Source organism: Rhinopithecus roxellana, chromosome 7 (assembly GCF_007565055.1).
Source record: "Rhinopithecus roxellana isolate Shanxi Qingling chromosome 7, ASM756505v1, whole genome shotgun sequence".
NCBI classification, from domain to species: Eukaryota; Metazoa; Chordata; class Mammalia; order Primates; family Cercopithecidae; genus Rhinopithecus; species Rhinopithecus roxellana.
Window position 1 is genome coordinate 29,808,938 of NC_044555.1, and position 19,487 is coordinate 29,828,424.

The following is a 19,487-nucleotide window of genomic DNA, read 5'->3' on the forward strand; positions in this document are numbered from 1 at the left end:
AGAATTCTAACTAATACAATTTTCTGTTTTTTTGCTTTTTCTTTTTTTCTTCTTCTTCTGATACGGAGTTTCATTATTGTTGCCCAGGCTGGAGTGTAGTGGCGCAATCTCGGCTCACTGCAACCTCTGCCTCCCAGGTTCAAGCGATTCTCCTACCTCAGCCTCCTGAGTAGCTGGAATTTCAGGCACATGCCACCACGCCTGGCTAATTTTTGTATTTTTAATAGAGACAGGGTTTCGCCATGTTGGCCAGGCAGGTCTCAAACTCCTGACCTCAGGTGATCCACCCGCCTTGGCCTCCCAAAGTTCTGAAATTACAGACGTGAGCCACCACACCTGGCTAATGAATTTTTCAAAAGGAGCAACATCTTTATACCAAAGGCTGCCAATAATAGCAAAAAAAAGAAAGAAACCTATAAACCAATCTCACTAATAGCTTAGAGATGCAAAAATACCAAATGAAATATTTTCAATTGAAGTTAGTGTCATATAAGAAAAAATGCTTCACGTACTTCATTAATTGCCAATTGCAAGGTCTCTATTCATAGACATAGGTCTCCTTACTGGTCTCCCATAGGGCTGCTTCAAGATTAGGTCATGAGGTCATGTTCTTAATATTGAGAGATTTCTTCCCCACCAGACTATATGAATAGGCTTTTCATCTTTATGGTTTCCCAGAAGGAAAGATGTACAATCCCAACCATTTGCCACTTAAACAAGTGAAATACAGTGTATGACAAAGATAAGCATCCAGCTGAAGATTTGAGAGACTTCCCAGGTCTCCTATATTCACCATCTCTTCTGCTTCTTCAGGGAATTATTGCAGGTTTCTCATTCAGCCTCTAGAAAGCATCCAGAAAGAAGAAATTACATTCTTCTATTGTGTTGTTTCCCAGCTGTCTCTGATCTCAGCAGTTTCAGTAGGTCAGGGTTATGGTTTCTACATACTTGTAAATCAGCCTTTCAAAATGACCCTTGGGGCCAGGTATGGTGGCTCATGCCTGTAATCCCAGTACTTTAGGAGGCCGAGGCAGGCAGATCACCTGAGGTCAGGAGTTCAAGTCCAGTATTTCCAGTGGTGAAACCCCATCTCAACTAAAAATACAAAAAAAAAAATTAGCCAGGCTTGGTGGCACATGCCTGTAATCCCAGATACTCGGGAGGCTGAGGCAAGAGAATCGCTTGAACCAGGGAGGCAGAGGTTGCAGTGAGCCAAGATCGCACCACTACACTCCAGCCTGGGTGACAAGAGTGAAACTCCATCTTAAAAAAAAAAAAATGGCCCTTGGGGTGGGACAAAGGGAAATTTTTAGGGTGACTGAACTGTCCTATGCGGTACGAGGATGGTGGATACATGACTCTGCCCATACAGAGTACATTTTGTGTACATTTTTAAAAATCAATAACGGTGTCAGGAGATCCCAGAATGGAATGCAGACTGTGACAAATGAATCTAACTGTATTACAAATATATGACATAACTTCATTCAAGAGGGTGAGGAAAAAAGGAGATGACCAAAGTAACTTTGGAAAAACAGTGCTTTAATTAGCTATTCCAAGACTAAAGACAAAAAGAACTATGAATTAATACTATAATTTGTAAAGTTTTCCTTTCTTATGGAGCTGTAGGATAGCAATTCTGAAACTATTTTACATGTATTCTAGGATTGAAGAAATAAGTAAATAAATTATAGATAATAAAAGTCATGGTACCAGAGTAAGTAGTTACAAATAAACAAAGTGGTGAGGCAGAAGGCTAGAATAAATTCTGTAGTTCTGGATTCAAGTTAGAAATATTAGTATGAACTTGTATTTATTTTATTCATTTTTTAATAATGACATTACATTTGTTTTCATTACAAATAAAACAATTATGGAAGATTGGGAAGATAAGGCATGATTTTAATTTTTTACATCCATATCCTCATACATTTTTAATGTCAGTGAACTAATGTTTAGTTTAATATATATGCATATAGGAACATAATTATGGACATGTATACACATGTGACAGTACACATACATATATTTCCTAGTTCTGTTCATTTACAATGTGTAGAAGCAATGTCATCACAGTACCAATAAGCACACCTATCACCAAGATCTTGGTTTCTAAAGCTATTCATCAAAGGAAAAAAAAAAAAAAGAACCAAGGCTCCTAGGAGAAATGACTAAGTCTAGGGCCAATGTATAGAAGAAAACACAAGATGAGCCTGGAGCATCCTGTGGTGCCAGAAAGAGGAAGTGCTCCAAACAAAGTGGATGAAGGTATGCCAAAAGTACACAAGTGCCAATGTGAAAGAGTTCCCAATGGCCAAAGCTTGAATAGTTTGAGCAACAACAATAGATAACAAAATAAATAGCTAAGCACCACACATGATGTTTAGTTTCACTGGATACAAAATTCCTGGCTGATAATTGTTTTGTTTATGGAGGCTGAAGATAGGGCCCCAATCCCTTCCGCCTTGTAGAGTTTCTGCTGAGAAATCTGCTGTTAATACGATAGGTTTTCCTTTATAGGTTACCTGGTGCTTCTGTCTCACAGCTCTTAAGATTCTTTCCTTCATCTTAACTTTGGATAACCTGATAACAATGTGCCCAGGTGATGATCTTTTTGCGATGAATTTCCCAGGTGTTCTTTCAAAAAAATTGAAATAATATTAAGCATCTTCTCTGATCACAATGGAATAAAACTAGCAAACAATAATGAGTGGAAATTTGGAAATTATACAAACACATAGAAATTAAACAATATGCTACTGAATGACCAGTGAGTCAATGAAGAAATTAAAAAGGAAATTACAAAATTTTTTGAGACAAATAATAATACAAACACAACATACTAAAGCCTAAGGGATACAGCAAAAGCAATACTAGGTATAGCTATAAGTGCCTATATCAAAAAGAAAAAAAACTTCAAATGAGCAAACCTAATAATGAATCTTAAAGAACTAGAAAGGCAAGAGCAAAGCAAACCCAAAATGAGTAGAAGGTAAGAAATAATAAAGATCAGAGCAGAAATAAATTAAAGAAGAAGACAATACAAAAGATCAATGAAACAAAAAATTGTTTTTTTTTTTTAAATAAAAGTGACAAAATTGAGCCAGGTTAACTAAGACAACAAAAAGAGAAGACCCAAATAAATAAAATTAAAGATGAAAAAGGAGACATTACAACTGATACCATAGAAATTTAAAGGATCATTAGTGGATACTATGAGCAACTATATGACAATAAATTGAAAAATCTAGAATAATCGGATACATTTCGTAGACCATACAACCTACCAAAATTGAATCATGAAGAAATCCAAAACTCGAAGAGACCAATAGCAAGCAATAAGATTGAAGTCATAATAAAAAGCCTTCCAGCAAGGAAAATCTCAGACCCAATGGCTTAACTGCTGAATTCTACCAAACATTTAAAAAAGAACTAATACCAATCCTACTCAAACTGTTCTGACAAATAGAGGAGGAGGGAATACTTCCAAATTTGTTGTACAAGGCCAGTGTCAGCCTGATACCAAAACCAGACAAGACACATCAAACAAAAGAAAACTACAGGCCAATATTACTGATGAATATTAATACAAACAAAAATCCTCAAGAAAATACTAGCAAACCAAATTCAACAACACATTAGAAAGATCATTCATCATGACCAAGTGGGATTTAGCCCAGCGATGCAAAGATGGTTCAAGATAAGCAAATCCATCAATGTGATACATCATATCCACAGAATGAAAGTCAAAAACCACATGATCATTTCAATTGAGGCTGAAAAAGCATTGATAAAATTCAACATCTGTTCATGATAAAAACTCTCAAAAACTGGGTATAGAAGGAACATACCTCAACATAATAAAAGCCACATATGACAGACCCACAGCTAGTATCATATTGAATGGAGAAAAACTGAAAGCTTTTCCTCTAAGATCTGAAACACAACAAGGTTGCCCACTTTCACCACTGTAATTCAACACATTACTGGAAGTCCTAACTAGAACAATCAGACAAGAGAAAGAAGTAAAGGGCATCCAAATTGGAAAGGAAGAAGTCGAATTATCCTTGTTTACAGATGATACGATATTATATTTATGAAAACCTAAAGACTCCACCAAAAAACTATTAGAACTGATAAATTCAGTGAAGTTGCAGAATACAAAAATCAACATATAAAAATCAGTAGCTTTTTATTATTATTATTATACTTTAAGTTCTGGGGTACATGTGCACAACATGCAGGTTTTGTTACATAGGTATACATGTGCCATGTTGGTTTGCTGCACCCATCAACTTGTCATTTACATTAGGTATTTCTCCTACTGCTATCCCTCCCCCGGTCCCCCAACTTCTGACAGGCCCTGGTGTGTGATGTTCCCCTCCCTGTGTCCATGTGTTCTCATTGTTCAGTTCCCACTTATGAGTGAGAAAATGCGGTGTTTGGTTTTCTCTTCTTGTGTTACTTCGCTGAGAATGATGGTTTCCAGTTCCATCCATGTCTCTGCAAAGGACATGAACTCATCCTTTTTTATGGTTGCATAGTATTCCATGGTGTATATGTGCCACATTTTCTTTATCCAGTCTATCATTGATGGACATTTGGGTTGGTTCCAAGACTTCACTATTGTGAGCAGTGATGCAATAAACCTACATGTGCATGTGTCTTTAGAGTAGAATGAAAAATCTGTAGCATTTTTATATGCTAACAGCAGACAATCTGAAAAAGTAATCCCATTTAAAATAGCTACAAATAAAACAAAATACCCAGAAATTAATCAAAGAAGTGAAAGATCTCTAAAATGAAAACTATAAAACACAGATGAAAGAAATTGAAGAGGACACCAAAAAATGAAAAGATATTCCATGTTCATGAATTAGAAGAATCAATATTGTTAAAATGTTCATGCTACCCAAAGCAATCTACAGATTCAGTGTAATCCCTATCAAAATACCAATAGTATTCTTCACAGAAGTAGAAAAAAAAAATCCTTAAATTTATATGGAACCAAAAAAGACCCAGAATAGCCAAAGCTATTCTAAGGAAAAAGAACAAAACTGAAGGAATCACATTATCTGACTTCAAATTATACTACAGAGCTATAGTAACCAAAACAGCATGATATTGGCATAAAAACAGTCACATAGACTAACGAAACAGAATATAGAACCCGGAAATCAATTCATACATCTACAGTGAACTCATTTTTTGACAAAGATTCCAAGAACATATATTGAGAAAAGGATTTAATAAATGGTGCTGGGAAAACAGGATATCCATATGCAGAAGAATGAAACTAGACCTCTGTCTCTTGATATATGCAAAAATCAAATCAAAATGGATTGAAGTCTGAAATCTGAGACCTCAAACTCTGGAACTACTACAAGAAAACATTGGAGAAACTCTCCAGGACATTGGACTGAGCAAACATTTCTTGCATAATACCCCACAAGCACAGACAACCAAAGCAAAAATGGACAAATGGGATCACAGGAAATTAAAAAGCTTCTGCATATTGGGGCTAGGCGTGGTGGCTCACGCCTGTAATTCCAGCACTTTGGGAGGCCGAGGTGGAAGGATCGCTTGAGGCCAGGATTTCAAGACAAGCCTGGGCAACATAGCAAGACCCTATCTGTATTAAAAAAAAAAAAAAAAAAAGCTACTGCACAGCAAAGGATATAATCAACGAAGTGAAGAGACAACCCACAGAATGGGAGAAAATATTTGCAAACTATCCATGTGACAAGGGATTAATAACCAGAATACATAAGGAGCTCAAACAACTCTATACAAAAAAGTACAATAATCCAATTAAAAGCGGGCAAAAGATCTGAAGAGACATTTCTCAAAAGAAGACATACAAATGGAAAATAGGTATATAAAAAGGTGCTCAACATCATTGATCATCAGAGAAAAGCAAATCAAAACTAGAAGGAGATATCATCTCACCTCAGTTAAAATGGCTTATATCCAAAAGACAAGCAATAACAAATGCTGGTGAGGATGTGGAGAAAGGTGAACCTTTGTACACCGTAGGTGGGAATGTAAACTTGTACAATCACTATGGAGAATAGTTTGGAGGTTCCTCAAAAAGCTAAAAATAGAGCTACCACGTGATCCAGCAATTCCACTGCTTGGTATATACTCAAAAGAAAGGAAATCAGTATATCAAAGAGATACCTGCATTCCCATGTTTGTTGCAGCACTGTTTACAATAGCTAAGATTTGGAAGCAACCTAAGTATCTGTCAACAGATGAACAGATAAAAAAAATTTGGAACATATACACCCTGAAGTACTATTCAGGCATAAAAAGAATGACATCCTGTCATTTGCAACAACATAGATGGAACTGGAGGTTATTATGTTAAGTGAAATAAGCCAGGCACAGAAAGACAGACATTGCATGTTCTCACTCATTTGTGGGATCTAAAAATCAAAACAGTTGAATCCTTGGAGATAGAGAATAGAAGGTTGATTCCAAATCTTGGCTATTGTGAAGATGTTTTGATATATGTGTACATCGTGAAATGATTATCATAAGCTAATTAACATATCTATAACCTCACATTGTGTGTGAATGAAAGGGAGATGAGAACATTTAAGATCTACTATTAGCAAATTTCAAATATACAATACAGTTACCATGCTGTACACTAGACCTGCAGAACTTATTCATCCTACCTAACTGAAACTTTGTACCTTTTGTGCAACATCTCCCCATGACTGTCCCCTAAGGAAACAGCAGTCTGAAGTCTTAAAAATAAACCTAGCTGATGCAAGTTGAGGTTAGTGTCAACAGTATGTTTGAAACATAAGAGTGTGAATATTTAGCATTGTATGGAGGTACTAAATAATACAAACAAAATAATATCCAACAAACTTAAAAAGATCGAGGCAGATAGTTCTATATTTAAAAACAGACTTCTGCTTCCAGCAAATATGGAGTAGCAGGACTTACCTTCTTGCCTTAAACAAGTAAAAAACTGGACAAAATATATAAAGCAATGTTTTTCAGACATTGGAAAACAGGCATTACAAGACCATGCTCACGGAGAAATGGGAAAAGAATGAAGTAAGCCCCAGGTTTTGTTCGTATAGAGTTTCTAGGCTGCAGCCAGGGAGAGAGAACCCAAATAGAGCCCTGTGGTTCCCTTGAGTTTAAGAGACAGAGCTGAGAACTCAAGGGGACAAGACAGCTACAAATTCACAGGGCAGGGTACTAAATGGAGGTACACAGAACAGTAGCTCTTGAGATTTGCCTAGGATTCCTTCCAAGTCTTCAATTAAAAGGATTAGTATGGGGTTTGAAGAAACTACTTGGGGCCAGGATGGGTAAAGGAGAGGGGAGCCACTCAACAAAATTAGAGGGATGAATACCTGGAGCTAACTTAGCCAATAATACTTGCTCTTCCCTCCAACTGAAATGGCAAAACCTCACAAATCACATGGTATCTGGTGGAGTACTCTGAATGATTCTACTCCAGTAGTGGGACAAAATTAGAACTTGATTAAATACTGCTCTGGTCTCACCTCACAAAGCTTAAAAGCAAGATCTGAAAGGTTCAAACTGTTTTCAAGAAACTTAGCATCCTACAAACATGCCCAAGGATATTTATGGAAATAAAACGATACCCAGAACCCAACAAGATGAAATTTGCACTGTTTGCCATTAAGTTATCAGGCATGTAAAGAAACAGGAAAATCTGACATATAATGAGAAGAAAAATCATTCAAAAAAGTCTAGAAATGATTCTGATGATAGAATGAGTATACAAGGACTTTGAAAGCGATATTAACTTTTATTGCATATGCTCAAGAAAGGAGAGGAAAGGAGGAGGCATGCAAGATATTAAAATGATTTAAATCAAACATACAGAGATAAAACTTATGGTCCTTGAGATATAAAAATTATACTGGATGGGATTAAGAGCAAATTAGACATTGTGGAAGTAGAATAGTGAAATCAAAGACAGGATTCAAGACACACAAAATATATTCTCTGACTACAATGGAATTAAATTAGAAACCAGTAAGAAAAATATATTTAAAGTCCTTAAATATTTGTAAGCTAAATAACACACTTTTTAAAAATGTATGTGTAAAAAAATAAATCAAAGAAGAAATTACGAAGTATTATGAAATAAATGAAGATGAAAAGATATATTCAAATTTGTGGCAGGCGGCATGTGCAAGAAAAGGTTAACTCAATAGGCACACATCATCATAGATGATGAATTTCAAAAACATTATGCTTGGTGAAAGAAGTGAAACACAAAAAAGTACATTTTCCATGCTGCCATTTTAATGCTTTAAGAATAGCAAAATTAATCCATAGGTATAGAAATCAAAAAGCGATTTCCTCCAGGGGCAGGGGAGGAAGGAGACAGAATAAAAAAAGACACAAGGGAACTTTCTAGGGTGATGGCAATGCATTGTTTTTTATTGGGGTATAGATTACACAAGTGTACTCATTTGTCAAAACTCATCAAACTGTACACTTAAGATCTGTTCAGCTTACTGTATGTAACCATACCTCATCAAAAAAAGATGAAGTTTAAAAAACAGATCTTTAAATATATTGAGAGATATTCAACCTTAGTAATAAGAGAAATGCAAATTAAAACTATCCTAAGATTCCATTTTCACCTATCACATTTGCAAAAATCCAAATATTTCATAATACAGTCTGCTGTCAAGGCTGTGGGAAAAATAGTCATGTTCACACATTGCTGGAGTGAGTGCAACATCATACATCTACGAAGGGCAGTATTGAGCTAAACTGTATCTGCACTTACCTTCTGGCCTGCCAATCAAACTTCTAGGACTGTACCTGGAAGATATACCTCCACAAATACAAAACAATGTAGGTATAAGGTCACTGCAACATTATCTGAAATAGCAAAAGATTGCAATGAAAAAAATCAAGGTATCAACATATATAGTATGCTACGTCTTATGTTAAAAAAACGAGAAATAAGACTATATGTACAAATTTACTTTTGGAAAAGAAAATGGAAAGGAATTTTCCTAATGAGTTGGAAATGGTTACCTATAGATGGGAGGTGGATGCAATTTGAAGGTGAAAGGGCAAATCTTCTCTAAAAGTACTTTTTAATACAGTTTTGCATTTTGAACCATGCAAATGTTATATATTTTTAAAAGAAAGTTAAAACAAAAGAAAAAAGCAAAACACAAGGTAGAAAAAAATTTTAAACCTAATTGTATATCAAATTGGTAACATAACCACATAGACAAAAGAAAATTATAAGTAACTTTTGAACACAGTGTTTCATCCTTAGTGGTATATATTCTAACAACCAAACAATTGCAGAGAAATATCAAATGTCAGTAGGTTTATGGTTGGGAATAATACTAGGCATTGTAATTTCAAAATTTATATTATAGAACAACTTTGCACATAAGAGGGAAAAATACAAAAGAAAAATCCTGTAATATTAAATGTGAATTTAAAATACCAATATAAACTCGATTCATTTTATTTATTTATTTATTTTGAGATAGGGTCTCACTCTGTCATGCAGGCTGGAGTACAGTGATACCATCTCAGCTCACTGCAACCTCTGCCTCCTGGGCTCAAGCAATCCTCCTGCCTCAGCCTCCTGAGTAGCTGGGACTACAGGCACATACCACCATGCCCAGCTAATTTTCTATTTTTTAAATTTTTTGTAAAGATGAGGTTTCACCATGTTTCTGAGGCTGGTCTTGAACTCCTGGGCTCAAGTGATCCGTCTGCCTAGGCTTCCCAAAGTGCTAGGATTACAGGCGTGAGCCACTGTGCCCAGCTTCAATTTTTAAAAATAAAAGCTGTCTAGAAAAACAAACAAACAAACAAAAAACCACGATACCATGGTAGCAATACACATACTTAGCACCCAGACTTTGGTTTCTAAATACCTTTTTACACTGAAAAAAAAAAGAAAGAAAAAAGAAAAAAGAAACCAAATCAAGATTCTTTGAAAAATGATCCCAGGGCTGAGGCATGGAACATAGAAGGTGAGAAAGCCTGGGACATCTTGTTTTGCTTTCCAGCAAAACTAGCTGATAGACTTATGAGGGGTGTGTCAGAATTGACACAGAAACCAGCTTGAGACAATTTGAGAATAAAAAAAGTGTAATGACTGTAATTGATGGTAAAACTTTTAAAAACCGGCCAGGTGCAGTGGCTCACGCCTGTAATCCCAGCACTTTGGGAGGCCGAGGAGGGCGGATCACAAGGTCAGGAGATCAAGACCATCCTGGCTAACGTGGTGAAACCCCGCCTCTACTAAAAATACAAAAAATTAGCCGGGCGTGGTGGCAGGCGCCTGTAGTCCCAGCTACTCAGGAGACTGAGGCAGGAGAATGAGGCAGGAGAATGGCGTGAACCCGGGAGGCGGAGCTTGCAGTGAGCCGAGATCATCACGCCACTGCACTCCAGCCTGGGCGACAGAGTGAGACTCTGTCAAAAATAATAGTGATAATAATAATAATAATAATAATAATAATACTCTTCTTTAGAGAAGAGTACTAGCTAACACAGCTAGAACAATGTAATTAGAAAATAAGCATTTTCAATCCCCAATTCAGCCAAAAATGATCAATTTAAAATACTAAGTAAAATCTTGTTGAGGACAGGATATTTGCATGGTGCCAAAGTATCACCCTCATAATTACCTATTCAGAAAATGAAAAATGTACTTCTATGGTGGAAATATCTGGCAGTCAGTACCTTAACCAAATGATCAAACAGCATCACAAAGAATAAGACAATCTGACATAATGTGCCTCCTGATGGGACACAAATATCAGGTATACAGCATCATCTATATGAAACTTCACCTAAGTTAAATGATACCATGAGGAAACAATAAGACAAATACAGAATGCAGAATAGTCTCTAAAAGACAACGTCCTGGGCTTTTAAGTCAATATCTTAAAAAAAAAAGGGGGTAAGTTGATTAAAAGAGACTAAACAGAAATAAAAACAAAATACAATGCATCTATCTTGATTGAATCTTAGCTCTAAATAAGCCAAACAGAAAGACATTTTTGGGGACAATTGAGATTTTTCATTTGAACTGAATATTTGACATTGGAATTACTCATATATGTAATTACATTTTTAGCTTCTGCGTTTTTACAAAATGCATGTTGAATATTTAGGGGCAAGCAACATGAAGTCTGCAACCAACTTTTAAATTGTTCAGTGAAAATAATAATAAAAATGTGTTTATCTATAAAATGTGAAGAGAAAGCAAATATAAAAGAAGCCAGAAACAAATGAATATGTATCATATGTAAAGTTCAAAAACAGTGAAAATAATTTATGGTGTTAGAGGCCAGGCTGACATTACCTTTGTAGAAGGCATAGTAATAGGAAGGATGAATAAGCGGGCCCGTGGGACACTGGTAATGTTCTTTTTCTTTATATGGCTGGTTACATGGGTGTTGGCTTTGCAATAACTGAAGTTGTACTCTTATGATTTGTGCACTTTATGCATGTCATATTTCAATACAAAGTTTATAAAAGTTAAGATAAAAGGCTCAAATAAAAATTTAGATATTCTGTCATGATTATTTAATAGGAATAACTGGAGAGTTGAATGGGGAGGGAAGCAGGGGATGATAAAAAGGTAAGATGAAAGTAGTGAGAAGAAGGGAGCCAGATAGAGGTGGAAGCAAGCCTAAAAGGCAAGTTTCAGAATGTTAGCATCTTGTGGCCTTTCCAGGTTAGCTAGATTACCTACTGTGACACATAGCTCTTCGATGGGCTATTATTCATGAGACTTTCAGCAGACTGATCTTTTCTGAAGGAGATGGAGACCGTTTTAGAGAAATTCTAATGCATGGACTACAAACTCCATCTGATCTAGAATGCTATATAACTTGCAGGTTGACCAATATTTTTAAACTATACAGATTCTGTACACAGCAGTTGTATTTTCAAATCTTTGGTAGTTTTTCTTTTTTTCCTGAAACGTTTGATGCATCAGTATCTCATATAGTTTGGAACTTGCCCTCCCCCACCCAAATGTTTTATGTACCTTAGGCCAGAAAATCTTGCTGATCATAGATCTGGGTACTGATTCCCATTTATTAAACAGATTCCTCTCTACGTGCAGTCATCTCAAAAGTTGCATCCAACAACCACATTTCATAGGATAATCGCATTTAAATCACTTGTATCTGTTTTCTAAAGATAACATTCTTATCTAGTTTCACTCTGCCAAATGTATTATTTTACCACAAAGTAGTGAGCTGAAGTTAATGCTTAACTACAATAAACTATATAAGCCTCCAAAATCAGCATATTCACTTTCTCCTCTTTCTCCATTCTCTTTAGTTGATGTTGTATCTGTGCATTTTTGAAAGAGGGTGTGGTTCAGAGTATTGCTTTGTGTTAATCATACCTTGAATCTATTTGAAGTCATCTTTCTCTCTCACACACAGTTATAATTTAAAGCCATGAGTATAGTCTTTATGTTCATTAGAAACCTCTGTTGGTTCATATTAAAACATGTTTAATCACTTGGAAGTAAAGTACATGGCACTGAATGGTTTTAAAATCCTGAGAAAATGGTGAGTACATTTTTTTTTTTTTCAAAATGACACATTTAAAAATCTTATTTTGCATATGTTAAATCAGATTCCCATCTTAGACTGGTAAATTGCCATTGGACCAAGAGTTTAGAAAAATGCGTAATCTTTACACTGGGAATATCCTATTCTTGCTCACTTTTTTCTTGCTTTTTTTTTTCACCTGCCATTACTTATTTTAGGGTGGGAAAAGCTCAACAAACATCATTAAGACTTAAAAACAGAAATTTTCTCTTCCTCTATCATTTCCATTTTGTAATTCATTGTATACAACTTTACCCTGATAATTCACCACCTGTTTCAACCACTATTGTGGGTCCTAATGCACGTAAACTCATGTGTCCTTTCCATTCAAAGAGTGCAAAAATCTAGGATAACGATGTTGGGAGGAGGTAAATGTGACTCCCAAAATGCTGCTTCTGAAGACAACGTAAACACTATGCTACACATATGATGTGCCCAGAAGATCCCCGTTTTATAGCTGTTGCCCAGGCCAACTATTAATAATGCCTCCTTTCAATCTCAAAGGGGTCCTGGTTTGAACTCTAAAAGATATGGTCATCTTAATTATACAAGTCTAAAGATATCTTAATCTTGTTAAAGAAAGACTCAAAATGAAAAGCTTCTTCCAAACATGACTGTGGAGTAAGCACTCAGAAATTCCTATTTCTCTACAGAGGTAGAATAGTAGTTGCTCTGGAGTTGGATTGCTAGAGTTAGAATCCTGGCTTCACCACTTAATAACCATGAAACCTTGAGCAACTTACACAATCTTTCTTTGCCTCAATTTACTTAATCCGTAATGATGGGAATAAAACAGTACTTAAGTCATTGTAAGGATTAAATAGAATGTAATAAAATACTTAGCACTGTGCTTTGCAGATTCTCAGTAAATGGTAGGTATCTTTAGGCGACACTAAAAAATGCCACTCTCATTTTCATTTCCCTGTTCAAGTAAAACATCACATGGGTTGCTTCAAGGTATATTTACAAAGCTATTACTCTGTAAAGCATTTTAGGATAATGCTACACAATGTCTAAAATGGGTGAGATCACCAAAGACCAACATAATTTCGTATCTGGGGCTCCTGGGAAGACCAAACTGACCCATCACTCTCAAATTCAGTACCTTTTCCATCCATGACAACCAGGTTGTTGCTCCACTGAAGGATCTTTGGCAAATGTCACCAACTGTTGGAAATTCAATGGAATCCTCTTTTAGTCCTCATTGCAGCATGCTGTGGTTTTTTCAAAAGATCTAGCTTGTCTACCACCACCATGGCCCTTTTAAGCTTCCTTCTTTGCAGTCTGTCTGCCCTTTATGTGCTGTTTCTTAGCAAGTATTTGGTCCACTTTTCTCCTCACTTGATCCTGTATGATCTTACGGGCTTTAAGCACCACCTCAACGAACAGCCAGATACATACTTCTGGTCCAGGCCAATCCCAATTCCAGACTAGCATATCCAACTGCTACTTTCTAAGCAAATTAGATGTCCTACAGGCAGTTCATTATCTTCTGCCTCCAGAACTCCACTTCTCTATTTCCTATTCCAGTTAGAAGCACCCTCATCCATGTGGAAGACATCTGATGAGTTTGTGAACTTTACTTCTTTCAAATTTGTGCCCTTAATCTTCACCATATCCGAAGTTCAAGCCCAAATCATCTGTTCCCGTGAATTTCTATGCTTTAGAACTATCCTGGCAGCAATGTAGGTAGATGGAATGTTGAAACAGGTAGGAATACTACTGCAAATTCATTGGTCCTCTTTTGCTTAAATCCAGTGGCTGGTTCCATATTAACTACAGGGTAAAGTCTAAACATCACTCAGCCAAGGAAACTTTCCAACTTTGGGTCCTTCCTACCTTTCCAGTTGTCTTTTAACACACCACCCTTTAGGCCAAACTACTAGAAGTTCTCAGATCTTGCTCTGTAAGGTGTGATGATGTAACCCCTGCTGCAAAGCAAACCCCAATACTACCCATCTTTTACCTCTTCCAGGTTCTGCATAACATACTTAAATCTTCCATCTTAGATGTGTGTATGGAAAGCAGGGATAATATCTTATTCACATTTGGTTTTCAGGGAATGCTAAATGAATATTGGCTAAATAAAAATCCATACAGCCAGGCATGGTGGTTCACACCTGTAATCCCAGCACTTTGGGAGGCCAAGGGGGGACAGATCAGGAGGTCAAGAGATTGAGACCATCCTGGCCAATATGGTGAAACCCCATCTCTACTAAAAATACAAAAATTAGCTGGGCATGGTGGCATGCGCCTGTAGCCCCTGCTACTCAGGAGGCTGGGGCAGGAGAATTACTTGAACCTGGGAGGCGGAGGTTGCAGTGAGCCGAGACTGCACCACTGCACACCAGCCTGGTGACAGAGTGAGACTCCATATATATATATATATATATATATATATATATATATATAAATCCATACAACGATAAATTAAAAATTTCATAACCAGGTTCTCTTTGAGAAGCAGACACTTCATTTGAGTTAAACTCGTAATACTATGTGATCTTAAATTTCAATTGACCAATTACTAGCATTTTGAAGAACCTGTCAATTTACTTTGGGAAAGTTACTTAGACCTTATTTCAAAATACAAAAGCCTCTGTAATCCCAGCACTTTGGGAGGCCGAGAGGAAGACTTGAGCTCAGGAATTCAAGACCAGATTGGGTAACATAACGAAAATCACTACAAAAAACACAAAAATTAGCCAGGCGCAGTGGCATGTATCTGTGGTCCCAGCTACTCGGGCGGCTGAGGTGGGAGAATGGCTTGAGCTCAGGAGGTCGAGGCTGCAGTGAGTTGTGTTTGTGCCAGTGCACTCCAGCCTGGGTGAGACCCTGCCCAACCCTCCCCTTCCCCCTCCCCCCAAAAAAGACAAAATACAAAAGTCAAATGTTTTAAACTGATTTAACCTATTAAGTTCAATTGCTATACTGATTATTAAGTTCAATTGCTATACTGATTGTTAAGTTCTTGCATTCCTATTTAACTGGTGGCAATGGGACAAGAGTTATGATTTAGCTCCCACTTTCTGGATCACATCTACTTTTTCTATGCACTGTGTGATTAGCTTTTTTCTCTAAAAATGTGTGTATTAGGATGTAAACTTGTTTCATTATTAAGGCACCTAGAGTGTCTTAATAATTTTTCTGTCTTCTAAAATCTTAAAAATGCAATTATAAAGGATGTTCAATTGAAGATAAAAAAGCAGTTTGTGATTTCAATTATCTAATTGTATTTCAGAGTAATGTTGATGTGTTTGATTTTTACTCCCAATCCTCTACCCAAAGACTAGGTTCCTGAATAAGTATTATTCTTGACATAGAATCCAAATATAAATTATACTAAATTTCTCTTAAATGCCAGATAATTTATCTAAATGTCAGATAACTTATTCTCTTAAATGTCAGATAAATTAATCTTGGCAATAAACTATCTTAAAATCATAGAAAATAAGACAACTGTGTCAGTAAGATAAACTAGAACAGGTTAAGAAACATTCAGGTAGTGGTTCAGCATTCTTATAATCTTTGCTTCTTGATGGTTGGCTTGCAATTTTCGTTTGCAAAAATGTTCGTCTTGAGTTATTCTCAGTAACTTTTGGATAGGAGATTTTCCAAGAAAACCACTTAAAAATATTAGTGATTAAATGTCCTGAATAGCATTTAGACAAGCATTCTTGCTCCATAATTAAAACAGATTTGGAATTCTTTCCTTCTGAAATTATAATTAAGAGATGATTACTTCTAGTAGATAGCCAATATTTACCAAATTATTAACTAATCAAAAAAAGTATCTCCATGCTTTCAACCTTCAAACTGTTTCTAAGAGGATAACATACTCTAAATCTGAAAGAGTATGTGATTAATGCAATCAGCAGGGCATTTCACTAGAAATAGAATAAGCTCTCTTTAGCCACATATATATAATCTTGATTTACAGCATTCTCTATTCTCTATGCTTCTTCACTAATGCTTCCTGGAAAATTCATACAAAGAACAATATGATTAAATGAGAGTATGTGTCAAATGCTTCAGAAAATGGAGGTACAAATGCAAGGTGCTGTTATTACAAAATGAAATACTATCATTAATTAGCAGTGACTTGTGAACGCTAATATAGATTGCTATATTTTACTAGTGATAGGGAATTTGCAGCACTCCTCCCCCAAATCATGTCATGCAAGCAAAAAAGCATGAGATTTCAAAATTGCCTAACATTAAAAAATAAGTCTCTTAATTTATTTTCATTCTAAAATAGAGCCCTTCATCCTGAATCCCCTTTTCCATATAAAATGTTACTAAGTCATGTACAGGATTTGTCAAGCCCATATAACATTCCTTTTAAAGTCTTAAGTTCAATCACTATTCGTTTTCTACTATTATACTACATTTTGGCAGCAATTGTTTATTGGTCTGTCATTGCAGTAATTGCAACTTAACAATAAACCAGTCTGACATTTTAGGTCTTGAGGATACATACCATATATATTTCTTTAAAAATAATCATACTTTTTGTAAGCAATACTTTACAGTAGACACCTCAAAAATCTACCATAGATGTGAAACTTAAAACGAGAAAAATTTAAGTTCTAAATATTTATACATATATATCCAGATTTCTATATATATTATATATACATACATAAGTATATATAAAATATATATAATCAGATTTCAAAAATGAACAAAAACTGGGCACTGTACATAAAGTCTTTTTAAAACTCAAACAATAGAAAACTCTTTAAACATTAAACAATTTTAATAAAAGTTTCTGTACAATGCTAAGCAGTTTTATTTACACATAGAAAATGTAATAGGAGTAGTGTTTGAAATTACAGAACTCCTTAAAATTTCAATGGCAGGTAAATCTGGAAAAAATAACAGCATTCCATTCACAAATATTTTCAAGCAATAAATATGTATTTATAAATAGTGTAAATTTACATCAAGATTAGAAACAAAAATCACAAATCTGAAGTTTATTCCTTAGTCTATGTGCAATCCATTACCTTTGTGACTTGGCTGTTAATTTTTTTAATGTTTTATTTAGGAACCAAAAGTGTAACCATTATGGTCTCAAAACAAGACAGAAAAACATAAAAGCAGTAAAAAAGTGTCTTACCTAACTTTTCACATTAAAAAAAAGTTGACCAAAGAAAGACTTAAAATTGCTAACTACCTTACAAAGAAATGACCAGCTAGGCTAGTATTTTTTTTCCAAGGAAAATTCTGAAGGGGGAAAAGACAGATGAAAACAAATTCATCAGCCCAGAAATAGAGAAATATAAAAGAGGTTGTCTTCAAGTCAGTAGTCTGTAAGATGTTGCCAGTTTTGTCAGATATATACAAAACATGGAAATTATTATTTTTTTGTGAAGTACAGCTGATCAGCTTTGTGAGAGTCCTGGAGTAGGAGCAGTACTCTCTCCCGTCCAGTTGGTTGACACTCCGCACTTGGAAGGTTGCATAGACACAGTTTTCAGCCAGCAGCCTTACGAGATAGCTACAAAAACCAGTGGTGCAGAACTGGGTTATTTCCTGAATAGCAGAAAAGGTCTCATTTAATGTCCATGGAACAATATCAAGATGAGGCGGATGGTAATGGAGGAGCCTGAAAATAAAAGTAAGGTAGGTTATTTTGATACGTAAATTGTTAATAGCTCATGGCTACAAACATATAGTCTGCTTATGAAGTTAGGGGAAATAACTCTCAAAAAGTTCAACAGCCTGCTACGCAACATAAAAGTACAACCTACCTTACTATTTCCCATTCAGCCAATTTTCCTAAGAGTCTAAGACCATTATCCTACTCAGCGTACTTGCAATTTTCTATATTTCTTCACCAATTAGTCAAAAACTCTTGGAATGTTAAGTTTACCGTTTCTTTTTTTTTGAGACGGAGCCTCGCTCTGTCGCCCAGGCTGGAGTACAGTGGCCGCATCTCAGCTCACTGCAAGCTCCGCCTCCTGGGTTCACGCCATTCTCCTGCCTCAGCCTCCCGAGTAGCTGGGACTACAGGCGCCCGCCACCTCGCCTGGCTAGTTTTTTGCATTCTTTAGTAGAGACGGGGTTTCACCGTGTTAGCCAGGATGGTCTCGATCTCCTGACCTTGTGATCCACCCGTCTCGGCCTCCCAAAGTGCTGGGATTACAGGCTTGAGCCACCGCGCCCGGCCTTAGTTTACTGTTTCTTAAGATTGCTTAAAAAAAGGGGTGGCTTCTTGAAAAATAATTTAACAAGTTATAATTTCACTAGTGACTGTCTTCAGAATCTATCTCAGCTAGGTAATATATTTTCTTCAACATATTCCAGATAATTTTCTTCTTCAAGCAATCTTGAAGACTATTCAAGTGAAAATATCAGAAACTAAATTTCAAAAAGTTAGTTTCTGATCACATATGTGTGGGAGACAAGTACTGGAGAAAATCAACAATTCATAAATTATCTCTGTGTTTCTATTCATAAAGCTATTGATCTGCTAAAGTAAAATGCTTCCCCCAAGCATCTGCTGTCTGAAATTAAAAACTGTGTGCAATTTATAAGTATACTTGAATTTCATAAGGTTATATAACATACCAGGAAGTTAAGCTCCATTAAATATTCCCATGAGGTTAATACTTCTGGCAAGGACAAAATTTTAAACAAATACAATTAGCTCTAAAAGCAGAAGTATATTTAAAAGCACATTTACTGATTCATTTTGTGGGCTCTAATAACCTATGTACACAAACATTTTATCAACTTATCAACTGAGATAAAATGACATAAAGGATATGATAGTGTCCCATCTAAAGCACGTGAAGATTTTTAAATGTAATTGTTGTAAAATTATTTAGGCTGGTCTTACCCAGGAAGAAAACTGAA

At 35.8% G+C, this 19,487-nt stretch overlaps 1 protein-coding gene across 10 annotated transcripts in view; it reads right to left on the reverse strand.

Moving 5' to 3' along the window:
• Positions 1 to 17,361: 17,361 nt before the first annotated feature.
• The window catches only part of KDM6A (lysine demethylase 6A), a 236,587-nt gene continuing 234,461 nt past the window's right edge, over positions 17,362 to 19,487 (reverse strand). For all 10 annotated transcript variants that reach the window (XM_010388418.2, XM_010388415.2, XM_010388414.2 and 7 more), the window contains one exon: positions 17,362 to 18,234. In XM_010388418.2, the coding sequence (XP_010386720.2) occupies positions 18,205 to 18,234 (30 nt within the window). In that variant the 3' untranslated portion in view covers positions 17,362 to 18,204. The remainder of the gene's footprint in view (positions 18,235 to 19,487) is intronic.